A 24,850-nucleotide genomic window follows, 5' to 3' on the forward strand; every position below is an offset into this window, starting at 1 on the left:
CCGTCCTCCGTCTAAAAGTGTGGCGTTGACGCTCAGTGCAAAGGTAACAAAATATATGCGTTTTCACTTTGCATAACAGAGTGAGAAGTTCAGTGATCTGATGGGAGCCTGGTATCCTGCCGATGCGCCGCCATGTTGAGGGGGGTCGGCTGAGGTTTTTCAGGAACCTGATAACCTGCATCATCGATTCTTGTTAATAGAGCCCATGGTTGTTGGCTTCCACATAAGCTATGATTAATGGAGGTAATTTTGAGATGTCAGGAAGTTCAACTTTAGGATTTTCTTTTCTCCAATTTTGCAGTCATATCACGATAGAGGTCTTCTTGGCCATTTGTTACTCAAAAATTCAGAATGTAATTAAGTCCTGTACATTATGCAAAACTGAATTATTACCACAAAATGAATTTCACCACGAAATGGCCCTCGCTGCACTTATTGTAATCCTACTGGAGCTTCCATAATCGACTGTGAGAAGCCTCTCTGTGACTGTAACCAGTCGTAATATAAAAACACAGTTAACTAAGAGTAAAATTCATGAGACTGAAAAAATTCTCCATTCAGAATTTTTCAAGTACGTTAAGGCGATCATGATGTGGTGTCAGCCAACATGCCCGCACGCTTTAGGGGCTGCTGTAGAGCCCTTGTCATGGGTTTCCAGAATATGATGCGGTAATTGTCACTGAATTGGAAAAAAGCCAATGCCAGCCGCCTGATCTGCAAATTGCTGACAAACGGATGATGACTTATTCATCATTTCCACAATGAAACTTGTTTGCCTCCCTTTGCTGTCGGACGTAACCGCCACCATGTTCAATTCACACAACTCTTTGGTAATAAATGACACTGTGTCAGTGTGTGTCAGTGGTGTGTGTAAGCTGTCAAAGAGATGTCAAGCCGGGCATGACTCCAGCAGTATGTTTCAATGTGCTACTCTTTGACTTGAGGGTTGATGCAATGCAGATTGAGCTAAATGCTGCTGCTCGTAACAATTCATATCAGCTGCCTTGTTTTTCTGCTCACTTGATGCATGAAGCCCCGTTCTCCCCTAAGTCAAGCATGAAACCAAAATGTTAAGTTAGAGCAAAAGGACATATTCTACAAAGCGTGCTGCTATATTGCTGTAGTGGATAGCAGAAAATATTACAACTAAAAATGCATCATGGACAAAAACATAGTTTCCGTCATTAATTCTATCTTTAGCAAGAAGATATTACATTCTGAATCAAGTTGCTTTATAATGGACAAAACATTGTAGATTGGGTTTTATTTGCTTTGACAGCATATCACAAAATCAGAGTTGTGTCAATTGACGAGCTAAAAACAAAAAAAGGCTGGAAATGATGTGCATGAGGACAGTTTGTGTGCAGTGACTGCTACACTTAAGACACAGAAGACCATCACTTCTCAGTTCTGCAGCAAGCTCACACATCCCTGCTCTATGGAAATGGGGATTGACGGAGAGCCAAGAGCCACCAAAAACAGGGAGAGGTTTCAGTTATGTCAAACATGCATGGGCTGCAAGATCAATACAAAGTCCTGATCTCCAATTGATGAAATGCCTCTCCTCCTGGCTCCAGAGATAATCTCACCCACTGATTTATCTGTGGTAGCAATGCTCTGCAGAAAATAATATATCCCTGCACGCTGGTCTCTTGTGTTTGAATTTGTTACATCAGAATTTGATCCCATACATGCAGTATATGTGGGAGTCTCTCCACCTCAAAGAAACAGAGCTCTGCCTCATGAGTGACATTTTACTTTTTTTCTTTTATACCATGACCACCATCATTCCCTGATTTGAACCAAGTAGTGGTTATTTTAACATGAAGATTTCCTAACCTTATCATTGCTTATATTTTAAGCCAAACTACCAGCTTTCTTTCACTGGAGGATACAATGAAAAGCTGGATGGGAGCAATGACTAACAGCAACTGTTAATGGATGAGGACTCAAAAGAATATGTTGTCATAATCCGAGGGGCGTCCGATAGGTCGATTGTGAAGGTAGTGCGGGTAGATCGCGTGTCATTGAAAAAAATACTTTATAAAAATATATATTATTTTTTTTTTTTAACTTTGACAAAACGCAGCTCCCGGCGTGCAAATTAATATTAGCAAAGGTCATTGAAAAGAGCTGGCAGCCGCAGCTGGGGGTGGAGTCAAACAACTGTGGTCAAATTGGACAGTTTTAGGCTGCCTTCAAAGCATACACAGGAAGTCACAGAAAAATTGACTTCCTGTTAGTTGCGATCTTTAGGCTACTTGTTTACAGATCACAGTTGGACTTATTCATATGTGATTATAAATATATATTTATGTAGAAATGTGTGTGTATCTGCATCCTTTGTTCTTTTTATGTCTGCCTGTGAAATGCATCACTACTAGTTTAGATATGTGTTGTATAAATACAATTTTGTATTATCAACCACACAAGATATATTTTTAGAATAAACATGAGACTAATGGTCAACAATCGAGCATAAGTATTACAACTAGGGCGGTTAAATGATTAAAATTTGTAATAAGATTAATCACAGGTTTCTGTGGATTAATCATAATTAATCACATATTACCGATATTCTCTGTATTTTTTAGTAAAAACATAAAGATTTATGATAAAAGACAGATATATACATTGTCATTTATACATTGGGCTGCTGTTGTAAACAATGCAACTATAGGCCGTGAGGTGAACCCCGTTATCGTTTCATCCCGCTCCACAGTCGTGCATCTACACGATCTTTAGCTCATAAAAAAGTCATGCTAAACAACCAAAAAAAAGTTTGTCGCTAAAATTCCAGTTGATTATTGATGCGGCGATGTTTTAAGCCAAACTAGTTTCTTCAGAGCGTAACAGGATATTCGTCGCGAGTGAAGGTGACAAGGTGCTCAGTGTTGCCAGATTGGTGATGGCGTAGGATCGTACCAAAGGCTCAACATGGTTGTATTTGGAGGATAATCATCCTGCATCTGGCAAAGCTGAGATTGGTCGACCGATGACAGTTCTCTCTACCGTCAGAGCTCGCGCAATAAGGTGGATCGTAAGGGAGATACCGTTTACAAAACTTGTAAGGGCGTAATAACTAGTTTGTGAAAGACTCAGAGAAACACAAATATCCAACGCGTTATTTTTCACAGCTCTAATTACAAATACTCATAAAATAAGATTTTTTTTTACAACTCATGGTATTTGCTAAGTGTGGGCACCCCTGTCATAATGACATAAGGGTTTGTTCAGGTTCAACCTTCCAGTATTCGATGTGGCTCCCAGAGAGCAATGAATGAGCCCACCAGGACAGGGAGACCAGTACAATAGTTTGTACAGTCGCAATTAAAACATTAAAACGCTTCTATGGAAGTCAATGACAATGTATTTTATTGTTTAGTTTAAATAACAAACTGTGCAATACTGTAGCACAGAGGGCATTTTCACACCTGTAGTTTGATTAATTTGGTTTGGACACAAGAAAGGAAAAAAGTATTAATTGTTGCATTACAGTTCAGGTATGGGTCATGTTCACACTGGCTTTTACAAAGAGCTCATAAAGAACTGATTATTAACTTTATAATGAAAAATGAAAAAACTGGCTAATTCTGGTGCTCTCTTGTCAGTTTATTTTACAAGTTTCTTGTCTTGATTTCCTGCAAAAAGTACAAGATATTTTCAAGTGTATACTGTCAAGAAAATCATCACAATGTTTCTCTACCCACTGCAGGCTACCTGATTTGTTGACCTGCGAATGTTTTCCATTGACTGAGGAAACATGGGCATATGAGGATGTTGGTGAAAAAATACACGGCACCAAAACATGGAATATGGTACTTGGGAAATGAAGAATTGAAGGGAGAGAAATCAGCTGAGGTCTGTTTAAATTCTGCTCAGGCAGAGCACATATAATCCTGACAGGATGATCTGCCCTACATACTGTATTGTGTAGATAGGGCTGTTTTTGTGATCTGTGAATGACCATATTTATTGTCATTTGGCCCAGCAGGGTGAGACATTTTATGTTACTTTTTGCCTGATGGCTACTCACTAAAATACAAAAAAGCATGATATATTTTGATCCCTGAACCAACCTGCAGATCAGAATGTATTACATGCCTTTCACATGGGGCAAGTAACCATGCTCGGCTAGAACAAAGGGCTGACCCATTTGTTTGATTCAAAATGGATTCTTTGGCACACAGAGGGAAAACGGAGAGATGAATTCCTCGTCTTCCTCTACCTGTGCACAATACATGTCACAACAAATTACACGCCAGGAAATATTCAATTTGGTACAGATGGTCCACAGAGGAGGAATGCGTCTGACTACAGTGATTCTCCAATTCATCAAATGTCAAGGCCAAACCTCATCCAGTAAAATATGCCAGCATCGATACAACAGATAGGGTCAAAGTTTTAGATTCATCATCTGGGAACATGACATTCATGTTCCTAGGCGATAAATCCTAAGGATTACACATGATCCTCTGATTTTTCCTCTTGCGCCACCATGTGAGTTTTTGGAGTAAAATATATTGTCAACTGTTTGATTTATTACTATGAAATTTAGTAGAAACATTGTACGTTCCCCAGATGATGAATCCTAATGACTTTTCATTTATCAGGTCACAACTACTTCAGTTTATTACCAAATACTTGCTAAATGACTTTCCCATTAGCCGCAGCTATACTTTGTGTAAAGTGTTAATCAGTTAGCATGAAGCTGCTAATAGACTGATCTAAATCTGTAAATATAAAATATATTAGAGCTGCTAAGCATTGTAATGTTAGCACTGTCATTTTTTCATTCAAATGTTTCAGAAATTTGGACTGAAATCCCAGAAAAGTGTCATGTCATGGTCCCTGCTGTGCCTCTCTCCCCTTCTAGTATCCTGCCTGGTTTCCCTCTGTGTATCTTGTTGGTTCAGTTTGTCCGGTGTGTGTGTGTGTGTGTGTGTGTGTGTGTGTGTCTGCCTGGGCGTGGCCTTCCCTGCTGCCAATTAACCTGCACACATGCAACTTATTCCCTCATCAAGCCCCACAGTATATCTACCCCATCTCTCCCTCCACTCCTCGCCAGATTGTCTGCTCACTTCCATGGAACGGCTGCAATGGTCACGTTTGAGTCCCAGCAGTCTGCTTGTGTGTAACCGGTGCTTTCTCCTGCCTCAGTTTCTTAGCTCCCCTTGGAAATCTCTTGGTCACTGCCTTGTCTACCCAACCTGCCACTAGCCTGCTTTGGATGCAATCATCAATCTCTCACCTTGCCCTCCTCTGGTTCAGTTAAAACAAAGCTAATTGTGTATCATTCCAGCTCCGTGGTTCTTGCTCTTGGGTCCAGCCTCGCACAACTCTTAACACAAAGTAAGCCCAAGTGGGAGTTGCACTCGTCATGATGAAGTTATTTTTACAAATTCTATAGCTATACATTTAACCACTGCAGAAGAAGAGAGTATAAACTATCAGATGTGTAATCATTACATCTAATCATTTCATCTTTCCAATGAGGGGAAGCGGGACTGCCTTAAGTCACATGCTTCATGTATGTGATTTATTTGCTCAGTCGTTTCCATTGCACTTTGTTGCATTTTGCTCATGACACAAACATTTCCACCTCTGCCAAATTTGAATGTTGACATAATTTAGCCACTGCTGCTCCCACGTACCGTCTCACGCAGCTGCTAGCATGTGTGTGGATGCTTGGCCTTTAACTGTTTCTTTAAACGTTTCTTTTCCTAGTAAATAGCTATCATTATGTCAGCCGTGGCTATAGACTCCGCAGCAGTATAGTAACACCTCCAAATAGCAGTGAACAGAAATGTACCATTCTTAGAGGGTGAATCGCCCAACACATTCAGCTGCCTGACACGCAATACACAGTGAGGAGGATGAGAAGTTGGCGTAGTTGCTGCATCGTTCTCAGTTTGTGCTCTCTGACTCACCATTTTGTCCCATCAGATAGACTAAGACATTGTAGTTAGATGATGAGGGGGCTTTAATTTCTCGGAAAATCACAACAATATTCTTGAGGTTTATTTATATCAAAATCCTTTCGAGCAGAGATATAAGAAATTGTCCTTTCTTTATGCGGAGGGTGGAGTTACAAACAGCGGTCCAGCAATGACAAGTCTACACATTATTCTCTTGAGTATCAGTTAAGTTATTATGCAGTAAATGAGTCGTAATAGAATGAAGGGATACTTAGGCAAGAACTGCTTCTACCTGAGTTAAATGTATGTTGCAGCTGTGACAATAAAACATTTTGGGTATTTTCTCTCAGCAATGTCTGCCTTTTCATAAAATGCTAGAAGTCTTAGTAAAGCAGATTCAATTCAATCGCAGATTGCGTGAGAACATTTTTAAACTGAGGGAATCATAGCTTGTGATAACTGATTGTTAGATATGACAATCGATAAGGGATTCATATTTCTGAGAAGTTATAAAAAATGTACACCATTGGTCCAACTCGCTGAGAATTTAAATAGTTCTTTTGTTCATCGGCTTTAACACAGGCTGAAGACTTAATGGAAAAATCTTGTCTTGGATTCACTTATACTGTTATGCATTATCAATTTGCGGCGCTCAGTGCATGCCAGAAGTGATTTAGCTTTGAGGTGGTAGAAATTATCTTTTGGATCTCCAACTTCCCTTAACTCGGCACACCTGTTTCTACTTCAGTTAACGATGTAGAGCTAGATGCTAGAGCTTGTTGCTTTGGCCGAATGAGTTGACAGTGTAAACAATAATAGCATATAGTGAAAGTCAAAAGAGTCACAGCCCTCGCTCAAACTCCAGCGTATCATGAGTCTGCATTGCATTGTGGTCTGTTGAAGCGGCTGTCAGCAGAGAAATTGGTTTCCGTGCCTCTTCTATAATACATTTCTCTTTTATGATGGAGAGTTGAATGGCGGTGTGAAATTGTGGGCCTGACACCAAAACTCGATGTTCACCCCTGAAGTTGAAATGTTGCAGTGGATGAAACGTTACATGTTCAAACAACAAACTCCAGAGTCCAGCAAACCAATATCTTCAGAAAGCAGAGCATTAAAATTGCTTGATAAAGTAGTTCCTATATATACAGAGCATTTTTAATAATTGCTCAGATAAGACTGGAAATGTACAATTTAGGACTATAGACTGTCCTCTCAAAATAAATGAGTGTCCTAACAGTATCTGCTGTTTTAATAAGTGCTCCCAAAAGACTTATGATTACATTTGTCTGTAGGATTTATGACATTTTAGGGAATGATGTTTTCGAGTTAAAACAAAATAGAAATACTGCTAAGAGCCACAAACTCAGGCAGAACATAGATGAACATAGATCACTGGTCATTGCATGTTTCCTAATGACATTCAGTTGTTTTTTCTTTTTAGTTTTGACCATCATCATTACTTAACCTTAACGAAGTATCTTTTACAAAACAATTTTCCAGTAAATTGTAATGGTTTTGTAAGAGACAAGGGAGAAATTATGTTGGACAATTAACTGCTGAAAAATCACAGCTATCTGACGGCTTGTCATGAAATTGGGTGGATTTATTTTCCCCTGAAGATGAATCCTAAAAACAAATATTAGCATTCTAACTTAATCAAGATTTTGAAAATTAGCATGTTAGCATGTTTATTGTGAGCATTAGCTCAAAGCACAGCTGAGCCTCACCATGCTTCGAGCACAGCTGACTCTATTTCTGTAGCTCAACCCTTGTTTTCAAGAAACACATCCAGCAATGTGAAATGTGAGCGTTTCAGTATCGAAGAGAGGGTTGCCATCAAAACATACTTCAATTACAACGCTGATTCGCCATTACTGGAAGAAAATGGCCTTGAACACAAAAGAGAAGAGAAGTTTAATAATCCATTAAATATTCATCATGGTTTATGTGTGGCTGCAGGAGCTGAGGACCACAAGAGAGTGTGTGATGGGAAAGGGTGAATTAGTTTGGTTTATCTCATTAGTCTTTTTCATTTTTACCTAAATTTAGTTTGGGTAAAAATGGGTCCTCTTATTCCATTTAATAATTTTAAGATTTCTTTGTTACAATATATTGTACAGTATAATTCATGTTCGGACTCACCTGATTTGTTTATAATGGACAAGTTAATTTGATTTTGGGCTTAAGTGAAGGACCAGGTTATTGTGCAATATCAAGTGCATATCGGAGTTAATGATGCTGTCAATCAATGCTGACCTCAATTTAAAATGGAGGTCAACAAAGCAATGACTTTCATTTATTTTTTTCTCAGCAGCAAAAGGTTTTCTCAGTGATCTACCAGCGACTAGCACTCGTGTGGCTTCAGACCTGCGGCAGTCTGTAATGATCAGTCAGAGACACAAATAGCAGTCTATAGTCTGTAATAAGTACATCTAACTAACCCAAGAGTGAAATTTAATGTCTGTTTTGAAGTGTGGAGAAGGATCATATTTTCTGTCTGTGCCAGATTAAGCTATTAGCAAGCTGGGGCATGTTCTATTAGTACATCATAATGAGAATAATAAAATCATGAAAACATCAATTGGATAAAAACTTAGATCCAAAGATTAATTGTGAGACACTAGAATTGCCACAAACCATGTTGGATTACATGCACAGATTGTGTTATTAAATGTATTCCACCTACTCGTCAGAGCAGACGTTGCATCTGCCAAAAGTCAGAATCATTAATATAGCACGGTATTTTGGGGGAGATCTCTTCCCACGCACTGAACAACCTGAGAGGTGGTTAACACCAAAGATAGGTCTGAGGCCTGATTACGTGCGTTTGTGCTAATGATTCCCACGGCAACGTTTTAACTCGGCATGAAATCACAACCTTGGCTGGAACGAAATGGACAACACGTCCACATCCCAACTGGCCTCGTGCTGGCGCTCGGTCAGACCCCTTTGGTCCCTTCTGATGAATTCAAAGAAAAAACACCGGCTGAGGTTGAGACAACACCACCACTGAGTTTGGTTCAGGAACCACATCATTATCAGGCTAAAATAATAATTGAAACATCACAAATATAAATTAAAAAAGTATTCTAGTTGAGAGACAGTTTATAGACATTTTAATGCAAGACTTATAAAGTCATACTGTCTCTATTGTATAGTTTTAACATGTTTTATGATCTTAAATCCTGACTAAATCAATTTACTATTATTTTAATATGAATTGGCTGAGAAAACAGAGAAAAATCAGATCAGTATAATCTCACTCAAATAATTCAATGCCCAATCAAAAGAAAATGCAGAAGCTTTTTGAGAAAAGACCAGCAGAAAAGATCATAGTAAAATGTAATATAATTCTATGTAAAACAAAAACATTGCAGCAAAATAATCTCTTCTGTCTGAAGTTCCACTCATCCATCTCAAACACAGAGTATGTTTTACTGTTAAACCTGCAACATATATTTATCTGCTAACAGGTATATCACAATCTGAATAACTGTAAAAACTCAGACTAAACATTACATTTTGAAGGACAAGAGGAAAAACATTTTTTTATTTATTTATTCATGTTACACTAAAAGTGCAGAAATTTGAGGAAAAATGTAAGCAGTTGTCCTCGAATGACGTCCAGCAGTCTGGTAACAGAACGGCTTCTAATATCATGATGGACAGAATCAGGGAGACTAAAAATTAATTTTGCAGAAAGGTCTCACAGGCTCATAAAAAATATAATCTACCATGATTAAATGAGCATCTATGGAGGTTAATTAAAAGAGACTTGACAGCAGTTTTTCAGTTTACAAGATATGCAAGATAATATTTTACGAGTTTCAAAACAAACTAAGGCAGGCCAAAGCTGAAAAAAGTGAATTAGCTTTAGTTTAGTTCAAAATTAGTTATAGAGGAATGAACAAGCAATGCAACACACACACACACAAACACACACACACAAACACACACACACACACACACACACACACACACACACACACACACACACACACACACAAATCACAAATAACTACAATCTTTAATTATTGTAGATTGAGTATAAGGTTTGGCCAAGCATATAAATAATAAATAAAATAAATAATTAATTTCCTGTTTTCACATTTGAAAATGTCTCTAATTTTACATTCATTCAGGCACTCAATTTCCAAAAAGGATCTAAGTCTAAGGACGTCTTTGATATTGATGGATGATTTATTAGAAATTATGAATATGATGTACGTCTTTAACCCATCTGATACGTCTGACTAGTATCCTCAAAGCTTTTAAATGAGCAGAAAAAGTAGTTTGTGATCAGTTTGTCTCATTTCAATGACAATTAATTTATTCTACCAATGAAATTGGGTTTCTTAAAAGGATCATTTATAAGAAACAGTAAATTGCTTTTTTAAATTAAACATCAAAAGTTACCTTGATAATTTAAAGTTTTTAGATTGTAAGAAGGCTTTAACACATTTATGATGGTTTAGTTTCAAAACACTTCAATGCCCTGACCTACAGGGACTCTTTCTTGAATAAGTAGAAATAATGTACAAGAGTGGGCTGTAAGTGTCCTTCATTTGCTAAATGTAAAGTATGAGTCTATTTCAGACTATTGCACACATCCCCATCTGTATTACTGCATAGCAACCTGGTCACAGGCAGGTGTGACTACACTCTAGCCTGTGTCCTCACTCAATAAACAAATCCTAAAAAAAATAGATTAAAAGCAAAAAGATCATCATCACCGTAATTATCATAATAAAATAAAGTAAATTAGTTTTAAAAATTAAAAGAAAGAAGGAAAGAAGGAAAGAAAGAAAGAAAGTTTCTCTATGTATCTCATTCAAGTGTGGATGGGTTTATATTGCAGTCACTTGAAAGCCTGGCGTGTCCCACACAGACTACAGGGGGCCTTGCGCGTCAGTACCAGAAGCTGAGGGGTGAGACAGCCATGCCCCTGTTGTGATGCCGTGCTCGCCCACACCTGAGTGTCTGATCAACCACACCTGAATCTCATTCAGCAATCAGTGAAGCGCCCAGAACCATTGGCACTCGTTGCTCACGGTTAAAATGCCTCAGCAGCCTTTTCTTGCCATGTTGATCCCATGTCTTTGGCAAAGGTTGGGTCAACTTTTTATGTTATTACTTGTGCCCAACAAAGTTAAGGTTGTAAAAGGACCTTTGACCAGAAAAAGGCCAGCTGCCCCCACTTTTCCAGAGCTATGAGAACAGCAGCACCTTATTTCACACACACACACACACGCACACACAAGTGCATTGATTGCCCGTTGCTCTCCTGAGCAGTTTATTTGGCTTGTCTGCAGAAAAAAATTATGAATGTGAAAATTTCCATAATACATGACCCCAATGTCATCAAACACATTGTGCCACTGTGATTTGTGCCACATATTTTCTGAGTTTAGTTTGCTTTGCATATTATTTCTGATACATTCCACACAAAGCGTAAGTGCTGTTACAGCCAATTCACTTAAAAGGTGGGATGTCCCTGCATTTTGCAGTTTATGTTTGAGTGTAGCTGACCAAAGTCCATTCTTCACAAAATCATCAGGTGTCATAAAAGATAAGTGGTCTGCTTCTGTGACCCCATTGAGCACTGCCATCCAGCTTTCAACATGTGGCAATTTTCAATTTTACCAAACAAGACGACGATTAAGAACAATTAGGATTAATGACGAAAGATATTCCTTTTTGTAGAATTATTAAAAACACGTAATATATATTTTTTTACAGCATGTGTGTTACCTTTCATCGCAACATGACAAGTTTTTTATCATAAATTACACACGTACATTTGCATGCTTCCCGCAGCACACAAACTGATGTGTCAAAAAAATGACGCATCCTTTTTCTTTAGAGGCCGTTCCACTCATGTGGCTAACCTTTATTTGGCAAGTGAACAACAAATACTGAAAGCTGTCAAACTTTCTTCAGATGATGGAATCCTGCCTTCTGTGCATTTACGCACGGATGAAGTACAAGCTGCCATCTTGGCAAGCCGAAACAGAAAATGTTGATCGCTCATCATCTTTGTTTCTTTTTCGTGACATTTCAAAGACGGGGCTCATATTCAAGAGCCTAAAAATTAAACTAATGTTTGTCGAATAAAATGTACGCACAGCTGCAGGATTTGTAATAGGCAAACACTGATTAGATCCATAGGAGCCATTAGTTTTGAATATAACCAGGAGCAGGATGCGGGGTGCCACATTTCAAAGTGCATATGCAGGGGAAATGAAAACAACTTAGAGCACATGATCAAGGCGTGTGCTGGCCTAAATTGTTACTTTAACACCAGCTTTCTCATCAGTGTTAATGTTATAATGATCCTGACCCTTTTTGTTTGTAATAATTAGTGAAGTTGAAAATTGTAGTTATTTTTAGTCGAGCAGTTCAGACAGCATTTATATCAGATGCACCTGCAGTGGTGCACCTTCTCGTCACTTCATCTGCTCTCTCACAGCTCTCCCACTTTAAAAATCTATGAGCAGGATCTCCTCAATTTATTAATGTCGGCAAATTCAGTACAAGAAGAACAAGAATCTCCTTTGGCTGTGACGGTGGGCTTTTCACTGAGTATATTCTGAACTAACTTTGCAGGAGGTGATCCGTGGGTGGACGTTTACCACTGCAGTGCATGGCATTTTTAAATGTGCCACAGGAAGACCGTGGAAGCACACAGTCTAAAGTGCGCATCGAAAAGTCATTCTCGGCGAGTTCAGTTTGTAGTGTTGAAGCCAACTTGCTGATCTGTGCTTGAAGGAAATCTATAGAAACAAATTTACTCCAAGTTGGTCCGGGCATGTTCTGAAGATAACAGGCTTCAATTACAAAGCTCTTTCTTCTAATTGAAAATGCAGCTAATAGCTTAAGTGCTTGCTATCTGGGATAGCTAAAATCATGTGTTGGGGCAGTTGCTTTTGAATGTTGGTTTTGAACCCTGGAGCAGTCTTTTTTCACATAATATCTCTATCACGTTCATCTTTCTTGACACTCTCCACTGTGTGCCATTCAATAAAACTGAAAAGCATTCTCATATCAGGAGAGATTGTGCTGCATGGCCTGTATTGTGATGCTAATAGCCTTAGACACTATCACTGCACATCACAGGCTTCTTGCAATGCGACCTAGACTGAATTCTGATGCAAGTTACATGGCTTTTAAACATTATACTGCATTAGATCAAATATTGCAGCTGTTTAAAAGCATAAAAAGCACCATCAAAACTTGCATAACAATCTGGTTGTGGTTTGGAAGGTCCTGTACCATGTGTTCTTGCATTACATTGCAGTGTTTGGCACAATATTGAACACACACACACACATAGAGAAGAAGAAAAAAAAATCCCATTACATTTTTAACAACTAAGGCTGCTCTCTTGAGCTGTAGAGGGCAAGGAATAACAAAGCTGAGGGAAGTCTCGGCTCCTTACCTCTGATGGGCTATTAGTTATTCTAGCTAGCAAAAGCCCCATTAGGTCTGCCATTTAATGCTCCCATGCCACATTCTCACACGAAAGCTACAAGATTGATGAGCCGACCACCTCACCTCAAGCTTCTTGTGTGTTCGACAAAAAGCTCTGCGACAGATAATCAGACAAAGAACTGATTGAGCTACCTGTGTACCTCGTAGCATGTTTGTGCTGGCCTCTCCAGTGACTTCAGCAAAGGACACTACAATAATCTAAGTGGTGCTACACTGCAATCCACTGGTTTAACACTGACATGTTATGAAATTAGTTATAGGGTCAAAGTGGAATATAGAAAATGAGCTGTGCGAGTTTGTGAGATAAAACTTTGTCTGTGAGCTGCACTCACAGAAACAACAGAAGAAATATGCCTCCTGTACTGCACAGCAGGTGAGTCTGACAAAATATGTGTAAAATTTCAGTGGAATGACGTCTTTCCCAACATTGCATGTCCTGTATTCACTTACTGCCAAATACATTTGAAAAAAAAGATGCTGGACAAAGAAGGACAGATGCATTAGGGGGGGAAAGACTACACAGGCACAAAAAAAAGCCTAATTAAGCATGAGCTAATTCATTAGTCCTTCTGTCAAGGCTCAATCTCTCGTATCACTGGTTCAGAGACAGTGAAGGGGTCTGGCTTTAGGATGTGAATTTCACTTTTTGGACAAAAGTCCCACTTGTGAAGCCGAATAGTTTCTTTATCTTTTTGAGATTAAACAAAATCAGCATAATGAAGTTTGTAACTGCAGAAGTATGCTGAAGCCGGACAGAAATCGAGCACAAATGCATAATTTATATTTCATTTGGCTGCAGGCCTTTACAGTGTTCTCCACCCTGCGGTGACTGTTTGAACTTTGTAAATTAAACTCCAGACTAAAATTTTAAGTACATGATCGCTAGAGGGGGAAAATGAGAATGGGACATATGATCAGCTGGTAAGATAGTAAATATTAACATATTAAATACAGCACAAAACAAATTAAAAAAAAAAAAATCACAGGACTTGTCTATTTGCTACTACAGCTGTTGTAGCAAATAGACAGGATAGGAAAGGACCCCCTGCACGGTGACTTATCTTATGATTTTTTTTATCATTCCATTTTGGACAGCAAGCCATTTGTGAATAAATAATAGGCTGGCTGATAATACGCAGATTCATCTTGTGCTCTTTTATGTCAGGAAGAAAAGATGAACCTACTTTGTGCATAACGCATCTTTCTGTATGTAAGTTCTCCGGGTAGAGGAGCTGCCACTGCAGTTTCAGCTAATGGGAATCATATTTTAGCAATAACACTGTATGACTCAGAACAACAGCTGTGTAATCATACGGAACCGGACAAACCCATCAAGTTGTAAAACAAGTCACCATGCACTGACCCTTGCTTCCTTATCCCAAAACAGACAACAGCAGAAGAGAAAAAAAAGTAGTTTTCTCCGCAGATTGTTAGAAAATTTACCTCTCATGCCTCGCAGTGGAAATGGATTTTGGTAGGGCAACGGTCATACCTCGCATTCCCTGGAGCCTGAGATGGTGTATGTGTAAGGTCCTGTCCCATTAACCAGCACATCCATAGTCTCTGAGTGTGAAGGCTTGTAGTCCACATAGTACTCTTGCAGTGGTGAATTAAGGGAGCGCTCGGTCTCCTGTGTGTTTTTCTGGCGCTTTTTAACCGCCGAGCGCTGCTGAAGCTGTTTGATGCTGCTGGGATAGCGCTTCCATGAGACATAGATCACCAGTAGAATTACAGCCACAGATAAGAGGAGGGCCATGCTACCAGCTATGATCTTGTGGAAGGACACATACTCAGTGTCTGGCAGAGGGATGGTAGGGGAGGCCTCCGACGGAATAGAGGAGGCTGTCCCGTTCCACACCAGCTTCTTATCCATCACAGACTGTGTGGGGAGAGGCAGCCGCTCGGGTTCAAATGCAGAAGTGAGGGGCAATGTCGTTGAGGGCATGGGGGCCGGTGTCACAGTGCAGATGTTATAAGTCTCCACCACATCTGTCACTTTCTCTCCTTGTGCCTCCTTGGGACCAGCACAGATCATTGCAGACTCCTTGTTACCCTTAAAGGCCTTGAGCCAGGCCACCAGTGGACATATGTTGGGGTTACAGTACCACAGATTACCAGCCAGGCTGATGGTGGTGAGGGAAATCCACGCCTCCACTGTCTGCTGGGACACATTGCTGAGCTTGTTGGAGTCCAGGTTAAGAGTTTGCATATTAGGGAGGCATTGAAATGTACTCGGGTCCAACACTTCAAGCTCATTTCCAGAAAGGTCCAGCTTTTGCAAGGAGGTCCACATCCACGGCAGGCCCTGGGTTAGCAGTTTGATGCGGTTCCATTGCAAATAGAGCGCCCGCAGGTTAGTCAGGCGAGGGAAATGAGCAAAGTTTATCTTTGAGAACTGGTTGTGCTCCAGATGAAGCTCGATGAGTTTAAGAAGTCCGGCAAAGGCGTTACGTGTGAGGCTCCGTAGCCTGTTGTAGCCAATATCGAGAAACTCCAGGTTGCGACAGTCAAGGAAAACTCTCATCGGGACCGTTTTTAAAGAGTTTGACCTTAAATGTAAACTGAGTAGTTTCCGTAGACCCACAAACTGATTAGACTGGAGAACCTGCAGTTTATTGTAGGAAAGGTCTAGATTACGTAAATTCGGGACATCGTGAAAAGTGTTGTTTTTAATTTGTGTGATCTTATTCGAGCTGAGAATCAGTTCTTTGAGCCTTCGTATCCCGTAAAAAGCCTGGCCGTCCACATCACTGATGTAATTGTGGTCGAGGTAGAGCCAAACGAGTTGACTCAAGCCAGCAAACTGGTGGGCTCTGAGGTTCATCAGGCTGTTGTAACGCAGGGAGAGGCCCTGTGTGCCTACAGACACATTACTTGGCACGTCACGGAAGGCATTGGATTCGCAGTATATTATTTTCCCATCACATCTACAGCTCGGGGGACAGGGACGCTCACGGACGCCACTCGGAGCTGCAAGCAGCCAGGCGGGCACCACCACTGTGAATACAAGCCATCTGAAAATCACAAGAAGTCCTGCAGACACAAAAAAAAGTGATTGACTTAAGAGGATAACCCACACACAAATCAGGACGAATAAACACTGACTAGAATAGAATATTACCAAATTAAATAATACATTAATGTGAATCTGTGAACCAAACAGTAAAGCCCATACTGTGGTCTGGGGCATTTGTCAACAGGGGGGTTATTTGCAGCCTACCTCATTTGCATCCCTATATTCATGTCAAATCTAGAATCACACTTACATTCATCACCACAGTCAAAGTCATTTTCACGAGACATTGGAAAAGAGATTGATAACCACATGCATCAGGCATTATCCGTCAAATAGTTGCGGAAAGAAAAGCCCTCCATCAGATCCAGCAGCCTGCAGTCATCACTCACACACCGCAGGGGCCAAAGACACCGGCAACATTTGCTTTGAGGGAATTGTAATTATGAAAACGACTGAAGACTTTGCGCAGAAATGCAGAACATAAGTACCTTGCGGAACAGAGCACATACCCATATTTAAGCGCTGTCGGCTCCTCCTCATGTTCAGGGCTCTCTGTTGCATGCGTCCCAGGTCCACATGTTAGAAGCACTCGGCGTTTGGTCCAAGTAGTTGGACACGCACCCAGGATGGCTAAAAGCTCTGAAAATATACGCACTTTGCGTGACAGCCAGATCCACTTCGCGCACAGCCGCACACCTGTCGGAGACGTGATAGCTCCAAGAGATGCTCATCAACCTCTGTCTATAGTTCCCTATGTTACCGCACAACATCAGCAGGGTAATGCATATTTCAGCCTGCCACCCTACAAAGCCCTTGGATTGACGCGCTCAAGCTTGTAGAGTCACGAGAATGAAACTATTGAGCGCATGATTCGGGAGGCTGGGAAATACATTTTAAACACCGAGTCGCCAATTGTGAGAATCTAGGTTTAAGTGTCAGAAAAGACACCAGAAATTGGTGTGAAGAAATTTACTGAGGTCCAAACCCGACAAGTTGGATATATCCAGATTCAGATGCGGACAGCAGAGGGAGAAGGCGCAGTCTGCGGTGGATCAGAGCCGCTGGCCGCGGCATCAAGAATACATCAGTTGTATAGCAACAGGAATGATGTCGGTTTAGGACTAAAAGGAGCTCGCTGATGCTCGTTTCAGGACTTGAGATGCCCTCTCCTGGTCACTGGGTGACTCTCCGCGGCCGACACCAAAGTAGACTCCATTGTCCTCGTGAACAGAGCCTGCATATCAATTAAAGCAGAGGAATGGGGACTCTGTTTACTCCGCATTTAGATATTTGTGAAGATCTCCCGCCAGTCAGACGCGTCTGAACAGCCTATATTTTAGTATTTTAAATATCTTATGCAACGTGCTAACTGAATACACGACACCATTAGAAATAAGTCAACTGAGCAGTGGTTGTATGCCTTACTATTTGATTATGGGATATTCTAACTGATGGATGTAAATATGATCCATTCTTTAGTATACATGTTATACTAAAATAGATCATGTATTAGAAGTACAAGTAACTGTCACTCAAATGCATGTAGATGACAAACTGTTTTAGTCATCATCAAATACAACTAACTACATATAGAAATACAACTACGTTATCTTCAGTAAATGTTGCCTTTTTCCTTTACTGTTATTCAACATCTGTTTGCTGTTGTGGTGCCAGCTCAATGAAGTTTAATGCACCAATTGCTAAGTTATATCATATATGTACCTCACACTGTATCAGTGCATATTATGTGATATTTATGATGGAATTGCCAGTCTGCAAATCCAAAGTGTGGGTCAGAGATTTAACTACAACCCTCTACAAACCTTAGTGGCTCGACTCTGGATCTGAGAAACCACTGTTGAACTCTCCGGCATTTATATGATTCCTAATTAGTGCTGCAAAGGCAGGTGGGCCTTCAATGAAAAGGTCAGCTCAGCCTACGTGTTCCATTAAACACAGTAACAAGGAAGACAAATTATGTATATTGTCGTCTACAGGTATAGGATTTGCATGATGACCATATCCTCTCAAACATGATTTAGTACATATTGCTTTCTTATATTTTCTTGACTTTAATTACCATAAGCACATTGTTTGAAATGTAAACAGAAATACTAAAACTGTATTTTTTAACCATATGCAGAAAAAAAGAACAGATGGGTTGCAATATTTGTTTTTAAATGTGTTTTTCAATCCATGTCAAGAACAGAAGTTGAGAAAGCTCAGTGTGTCTTTTTTCCACAGCTCATTGCTGCATTGTGACACTGAAACGTGTCAGGTGTCAACAAAAGGTGCTCTCAAGGCCTCATAATGGGACTTTAAATCAGGGTTGAAGTCATCACTTCTAATGGGTCCCTCTGCCCTCGTACTTAATGAGCAGCGTAATTACCTGTGACGGACATTAATGAACTCAAATCGCAGATAGTTTGTGACAGAGAAATCGGTGGAACCAAAAATATAACTGATGCATCTTGCACTTTAGTGGCAGTCACTGATTCTATTGTTCAATCAATTAGCTAACGAAGGACGGGACGAAAACGTGTGCACATCTCTCTCTCTCTCTCACGCACACACACACCAAGGTGACTGGAAGAGTGGCATATACATTACCCTGTACCCCGTGCTCAGGTTTGAACGTCTCCTTCAGTGTCCTTGCATGGATGAGGTCTGGCGATGCTTCCATACTGAGCATGGATGAGGCTTTGTCAGACTCCTGTGACTAAATATAGTCCTCAAGATGAATTAGAATACAACACACATGCATGTTTAAAAATTATGAGACCTGTGTCATCTACAAGAGGTTTGTTATTATTTTGTCAGTAGCATTTGAGTGATCCTAAGAGGGTATATTACAATGGCCCAATAAAGAGCCTTGAGGGAACCCTGAAGGGTTTGTTTCAACGGTGACATATCACAATGCATTACTTACGGTCATCAAAATATTACAACACATTCCAGTTTTAATCCAGATCTGGATAATATGCCAGTTTGTCAAAAGCTTTTAAAACATCAAAAATCATGTGTTTTGGATGTGCTTGGATGAATGTGGGATGTGGAAATATTGCCACCCTTTCATATTGTTCAGGGCACATTTTACTAACTTGAGGAGTATATAATTTATGGCATCTGTCAACCTTTAAGTCCCCACTTATGTTTCCTGCCTGTCCCCTGTTTGTGCTCTCATCTGAATGTGGCCCTTCATTTTACTCAACTCACACACCGGGGACCGGTCCACTCGTCAAGCTCCTGCAGTATATATTCACTCGAGTCCTTGCCAGATTATTCAGTTACCAACATGGCACTAATGCCTCGGACAAACTTAACGCTAGTCACCTTTCCTCATGTTTACCTGAACCTTGTTTAACGCCGTGTAATCCCGTATATGAGAGCTGTGTCTGCTTCCTCGCCAACAGCATGCTCTCTCTGCCTGCTCTGCTCTGCAAAGCGCACTCAAACCCCCACTCTGTGGTAGCTTATATTTATGATTGGAACCCAGTTAGTGGTAATTTGTATGAATATACTTTGAATTCTGGTCTGTCCATCGCGAGTGGTCACTTAACTGTTTTCTAGTCAAAGCACTTCAAATAAAATGTCTTGTGTTCAGAATACCGTGACCCCCTGACTCCTTGATGATTATCTGTAGTTCTTAATAATGTCCCACAGGCATCACTGAACTTAATATGAACCCCTGGAGAGAACAGGTTGGTGATCTCTTGACATGAAAAGCATGGAAACCCCAGCCATAAACAACAACAACAACGGCATATTGGCACCAAATGCACTCACCTCACTTTGCAAATAACTCAGCACCCAAATTGCTTCCTATGAAACTTTAATGACTTGTCTGTGACTGACTGAGCCCTGAATAATAGAGCAAGGGGTGGACCTGCTTTTTTGCAGCATAATGAATCCTCCAGAAACAGTTTTCAAATGTTTCAATAGTAAAATAATTAGATGGAAGAGCGACTTAAAACAGTGTTGAAGCAGCTCCTATTTACCCTGACTCCTAAATGTGTTAATTACCCGGCACATTACGCATACAAAATATCCAAGCAGCAGTTAAATATTTCTGAGAAGAGTGCTCATCCCAAAACATCTGGAACTTTATCCCCTGCTGCTTCTGCGTTTCAAATGAAGGGGGAAAAAGAAGTACTGCATAAACTTACTTATTATTCTCTTTTGATATGCCAATTGTTGGATATTTACTTCGCTCTAATTACAGGCTATCTATGAAGGAGTTTCCTCAGTTTATCCCACATTGTTGATTGTGCCTGTTCGTTGGTCCTATTTCAGTAAAAGTATAAAATGATCTTCCTCTGCTGAGGGCATTCTTGGAGTTTTCTAATGATTGAAAACAAAAGTTTTTCATCTGACCTGGATTCATATTCAGTTTTTTTCAAGGAACTATTTTTTGTTGTTGTGTGTGTGTGATAAGTATCTCATGTCTTTAAACCTATTCACATAGTGAAACCTCAGCAACAGAGGTGATCCACCTTTCACAAAGAAAACACCATCAAAACATTATATTAAGTTTTTACTTCAGCAACATTTAACAAACTGCCATATTGTAGTCTACTGTTTTAAATATTGCTCTCATGCATAAGGAAACAGAGTTCTGCAGTAAAGCCTGTGAGGATCAACTGTAATGCATTATAGAGGTGTTGATAATGGGCTTCTGCCTTTAAATCCTGAGTTCAACAACCACTTAATACTTCCCTGCAATATTGTCATTTTCCTATATCACAAATGTAGAGGTTCTTCTTTTGCAACTCTTTCTATTTTATTTTTTCATTATTTCTTTATACATAATACATTGTGCACACACTGTACACCAGGGGGCATAGAGGTTATTTCTTTATTGCTAAAATGTATCCAATGTTGCTCTATTAGGGGAAAAATAATAATAAAAATACGAGTTAAGGCCACAACATGTAAAATGTTTAAATCATCATTTATTTAGAACCAATTAAATACATTGAAAATCAAATGACACACAGAAGTTAACAGGAAATGGGGGGAAATGAATTCAGCCAATGGAGGAAACGTCTCTCTGTCCTGTCCATCATGTCTCGCTATTGGCCTGGGGAGAAGAGGCCTGAAGGCTATGTCCCAAAACACACACTCACAGAGTCCTTACGTGTATATCCATGTACTGCAGGGTGTGTATTTACTTTCTGAAAAAAACATACAACACTAACACTGAATGACATTTGCATCAAGCTTCAACACTGAGCTATCTCCAAAGCCACTCCACTGATTGTATTTGGTGAGCTGCTCTCACTCGACAGTTCATTTATTACTGAAATGTTGGCCACCATGTTGTTGTACTGTTTTCAATGTTGTCATCAATTAATGTTTGTGGCTTATCTTTTTATTTTCTATTTATTCTGTACCTAACGTAATTCCCTTGAACAATGTGGTTATGCGCAGAGGTATCATCTGTATGAGGACAGCCAGCATAACGGAAAAACTTTCATGAACTCAAATCCATGGCTGGCCCAACTACGTAAATAAAGCACAGAGAAGCTCAGAATACAACACGCACAAAGTAGGAGAATATATCGATCAATACCAAATAGTTGTTTCCTTTTATACTTATAGTTTGAATTCAGTGTAGAATGTTCGAAGTAAATAAATAATGCATTTTCAATAATTCACGCACTGTAATGGTTTTTATGGTATGGTTGTTTGTTGCTTGTTTGTTCTTCCTGTGCAAATTACATTTTAATGAAGCACCTGCATTTAGCCGACAGGTGTGTATTTGTGTAAGCGACAGGATGTTGTGAAAACTTATCAGCTTCATAATGGGTTCTTTAGCATTCAAGTCAGTTCAATGCACCTTCTCACTGTAAAACATAAAATACACCTGTGAAAGAACGCATCAAAACAGATGTCAAATAGCAGAAAAAGTCCACAAACTGGGACACAGCCTCAATCTTTCATGTCCTTTATCTTGGCGGTCGTGTAATGGCTAATTTACCATCAAGATCCCACGTTGCACTGATTTACTGAGGTGTGTGCCATGAGACAAAATTCAAAAGGTTGTTGTGGATAACGGTAAAGCGATCTAGCCATCTCAAGACAAAGACCTCTGACTTTTATCAAGAGATTAGGTCTGTCAAATATCATGAAAGGCCCTTATATAAATAGAGGTGATGATCTACAGATGGTGACATGATGGCACCCTTTGGTCTGACAAATAAAATATGGAGGCGACGTCTCAGTGAGATGAGTAAAAGGTTTGTGAAAGATAAAAATCTATATCCATGTGTCTGTGTATTTTACAATAATAGCAGTGACAAGAATCTCGAAATACAGTGCAGTGTGTTGCATTGTGCATATAAAAATAATATACACATGCATTCAAAATTCTACTTTCCAGAATCTCCCATACGATAAAGGTCTGCATAATGTCATTATATCGGTTCTGTGTAGGCATGTGTGTGCATGTGTGAGCGTGTGTGTGCATGTGAAAGTAAGCATGGCTTATGTTTGTTCAGGGATATTGGATTATACTCCTGTGACTAACACATGTGGTTAACATATGAACATGTGATACGTTGTCAAGATTCACTTGTGTCTTCTGTAATTGCAAATATAGAAAAACGATGATAGTTGTCACCAGTCTGAGGAGGATTTTACTGTCAAACTTCGAGATCTGGCTGGTGTGGAGAATTTCACATTTACGTTCTACATTTTCATGTCCAGGAAACGGTTTGCTCCCTAAGTCAGGACAGCAGATCTCTCACTGAGTAGTTCAGCTCCCAGTGTTCTTCTGTTGAAATGTTGCCGGACGCAGCCCCACATTGAACGTCATTGTCCTTAAGCAGCCAGTTGTCCAACACTTCAAGTGCAACTTATATCCATTTAAAAAATGTGCTACTATGAGGCTGGAAGGAATAGCTCAGTTTCACACCTCATAGGTTCACATCTGCCGTGGTGTTCATCACAGATTTCAAAAAAGCATTTCTTCCTAACACAATCCAAAGGCATCAGAGGAAATCCTGTTTGACCAAGAATATTACAATGTTATAATATCGATTCATTAGCTCATGTCTTTCCACCAGAAGTGATGTGAGCTGGTTTCTCTCTTATCTATGCTGAAGTCATGTATTTGTAGATTGATGTCAACAGCTCTTGAAACAGGGCATTTCTTTTTGCATGCACAAGGGGTTGCTGTTACCACACATTACGACTGAAGCTCTTAATGCTGTGCAGTCAAGGAAGGTGTTTCCCACACTGCTGTGTCTAATGTGTGTCTGTGTAAAGCAACATGAGAAAAGTCTGAAAAATCAGTATGAAAGGACTACAAAATTACAGGTTTCCCTGTTTTCCCCCGGTTAGAAGCATGCTTTCCTCTTTCCTCTTCTGCCAGTTGACTGCTCACTTCATAAGGGCCATTGATTTGATCCTGATAATCCCACCATTGCCACCTCTTTAGCAGCATCTCTAGACACTGAGAGGTGTTACCTGTTTATCTTTATACACTCCTCCTGCTGCTGAATGGTGTGGATGCATCCTGTTCATCAACATCACACGTTTAGCGTGTAGGCTCCCAGTGTTTTGTTTTTTTAAGCAGTTGATAGGGACCCAAAATCATGATTACACAACTTCCTGTCATTTACAAAATGATTAAAATGATTAATGAATGGTGGTTTTGTACAATTCAGCTACCTTATTTTGATCAAGGAAATATTATTATCATCATGGTCAGTGGTATTATAATTGTTTATGATGCCATTATCCTACTGTGCGTCCCGTTATCACACATTACCTCAAGCTTTGGATTATTAGCATAATCTAAGGAGTACTGCAAACATTTTATCAATCAAATGTCATACTGAATGTATCTTAATTATATATAACTCATTATATATCCACTCATTCGAAGGTATATAGCGCCACTTACCTATTCATATTCCATATTTCATTCATTGAAAGCTATACATACCTTTTATTAAATTAATAAATACATCTTTCGTAGCCGAGCCTCCATAGTATATTTATTAAATATATGTGTGTGCTTAAGGACGCCTACGCCTTCGAGAGTGGAGACAGAGAGAGAGAGAGAGAGATAGGAGAGACCCAGAGAGAGAGAGAGGGGGGGCAGAGAGAAACTGCATAGAGTCCAGGATCAGGCGCTCAAATGGGTTATTGCGCACACAGCAGGCTGAACTATAGCGACGACTCCAACTCCAACCCAAGTGTGAGGGCATCCTGTCACCGCGCGCGAAACACTGGTCCGGAGGAGCTCGCGCCGCTGCGGAAAACTTGCGTATATTTGATTTTTCCCTCTAATTGAAGACACAAGTGAAGCTCGCTGTGTGGACCGAGTCTGAGGCTGCATGAACTGCGATTGTTCCATCTGAGAGCAGTTTAATGTGCTCTTTACTCCGGAGGATTACTCCTTCCTTCAGTAACT

The 24,850-nt window shown here is 39.9% G+C and overlaps 1 protein-coding gene across 2 annotated transcripts in view; it reads right to left on the bottom strand.

The window, feature by feature from the left end:
* Positions 1 to 17,439, bottom strand: part of LOC137779237 (leucine-rich repeat transmembrane neuronal protein 4) — a 40,368-nt gene extending 22,929 nt beyond the window's left edge. The window contains exons 1-2 of one of the 2 annotated variants that reach the window (XM_068566833.1): positions 16,938 to 17,439; positions 14,905 to 16,445 (exon numbers count right to left, since the gene is read on the bottom strand). In XM_068566833.1, the coding sequence (XP_068422934.1) occupies positions 14,905 to 16,445; positions 16,938 to 16,989 (1,593 nt within the window). In that variant the 5' untranslated portion in view covers positions 16,990 to 17,439. Of the gene's footprint in view, positions 1 to 14,855; positions 16,446 to 16,937 lie in introns of both variants that reach the window. The other variant, XM_068566834.1, reaches the window with a different exon arrangement.
* Positions 17,440 to 24,850: the final 7,411 nt, after the last annotated feature.

The sequence above is a fragment of the Clinocottus analis genome, unplaced genomic scaffold (assembly GCF_023055335.1).
Source record: "Clinocottus analis isolate CAN_PGR_092001 unplaced genomic scaffold, fCliAna1.0.p SCAF_7, whole genome shotgun sequence".
Classification (NCBI taxonomy): Eukaryota; Metazoa; Chordata; class Actinopteri; order Perciformes; family Cottidae; genus Clinocottus; species Clinocottus analis.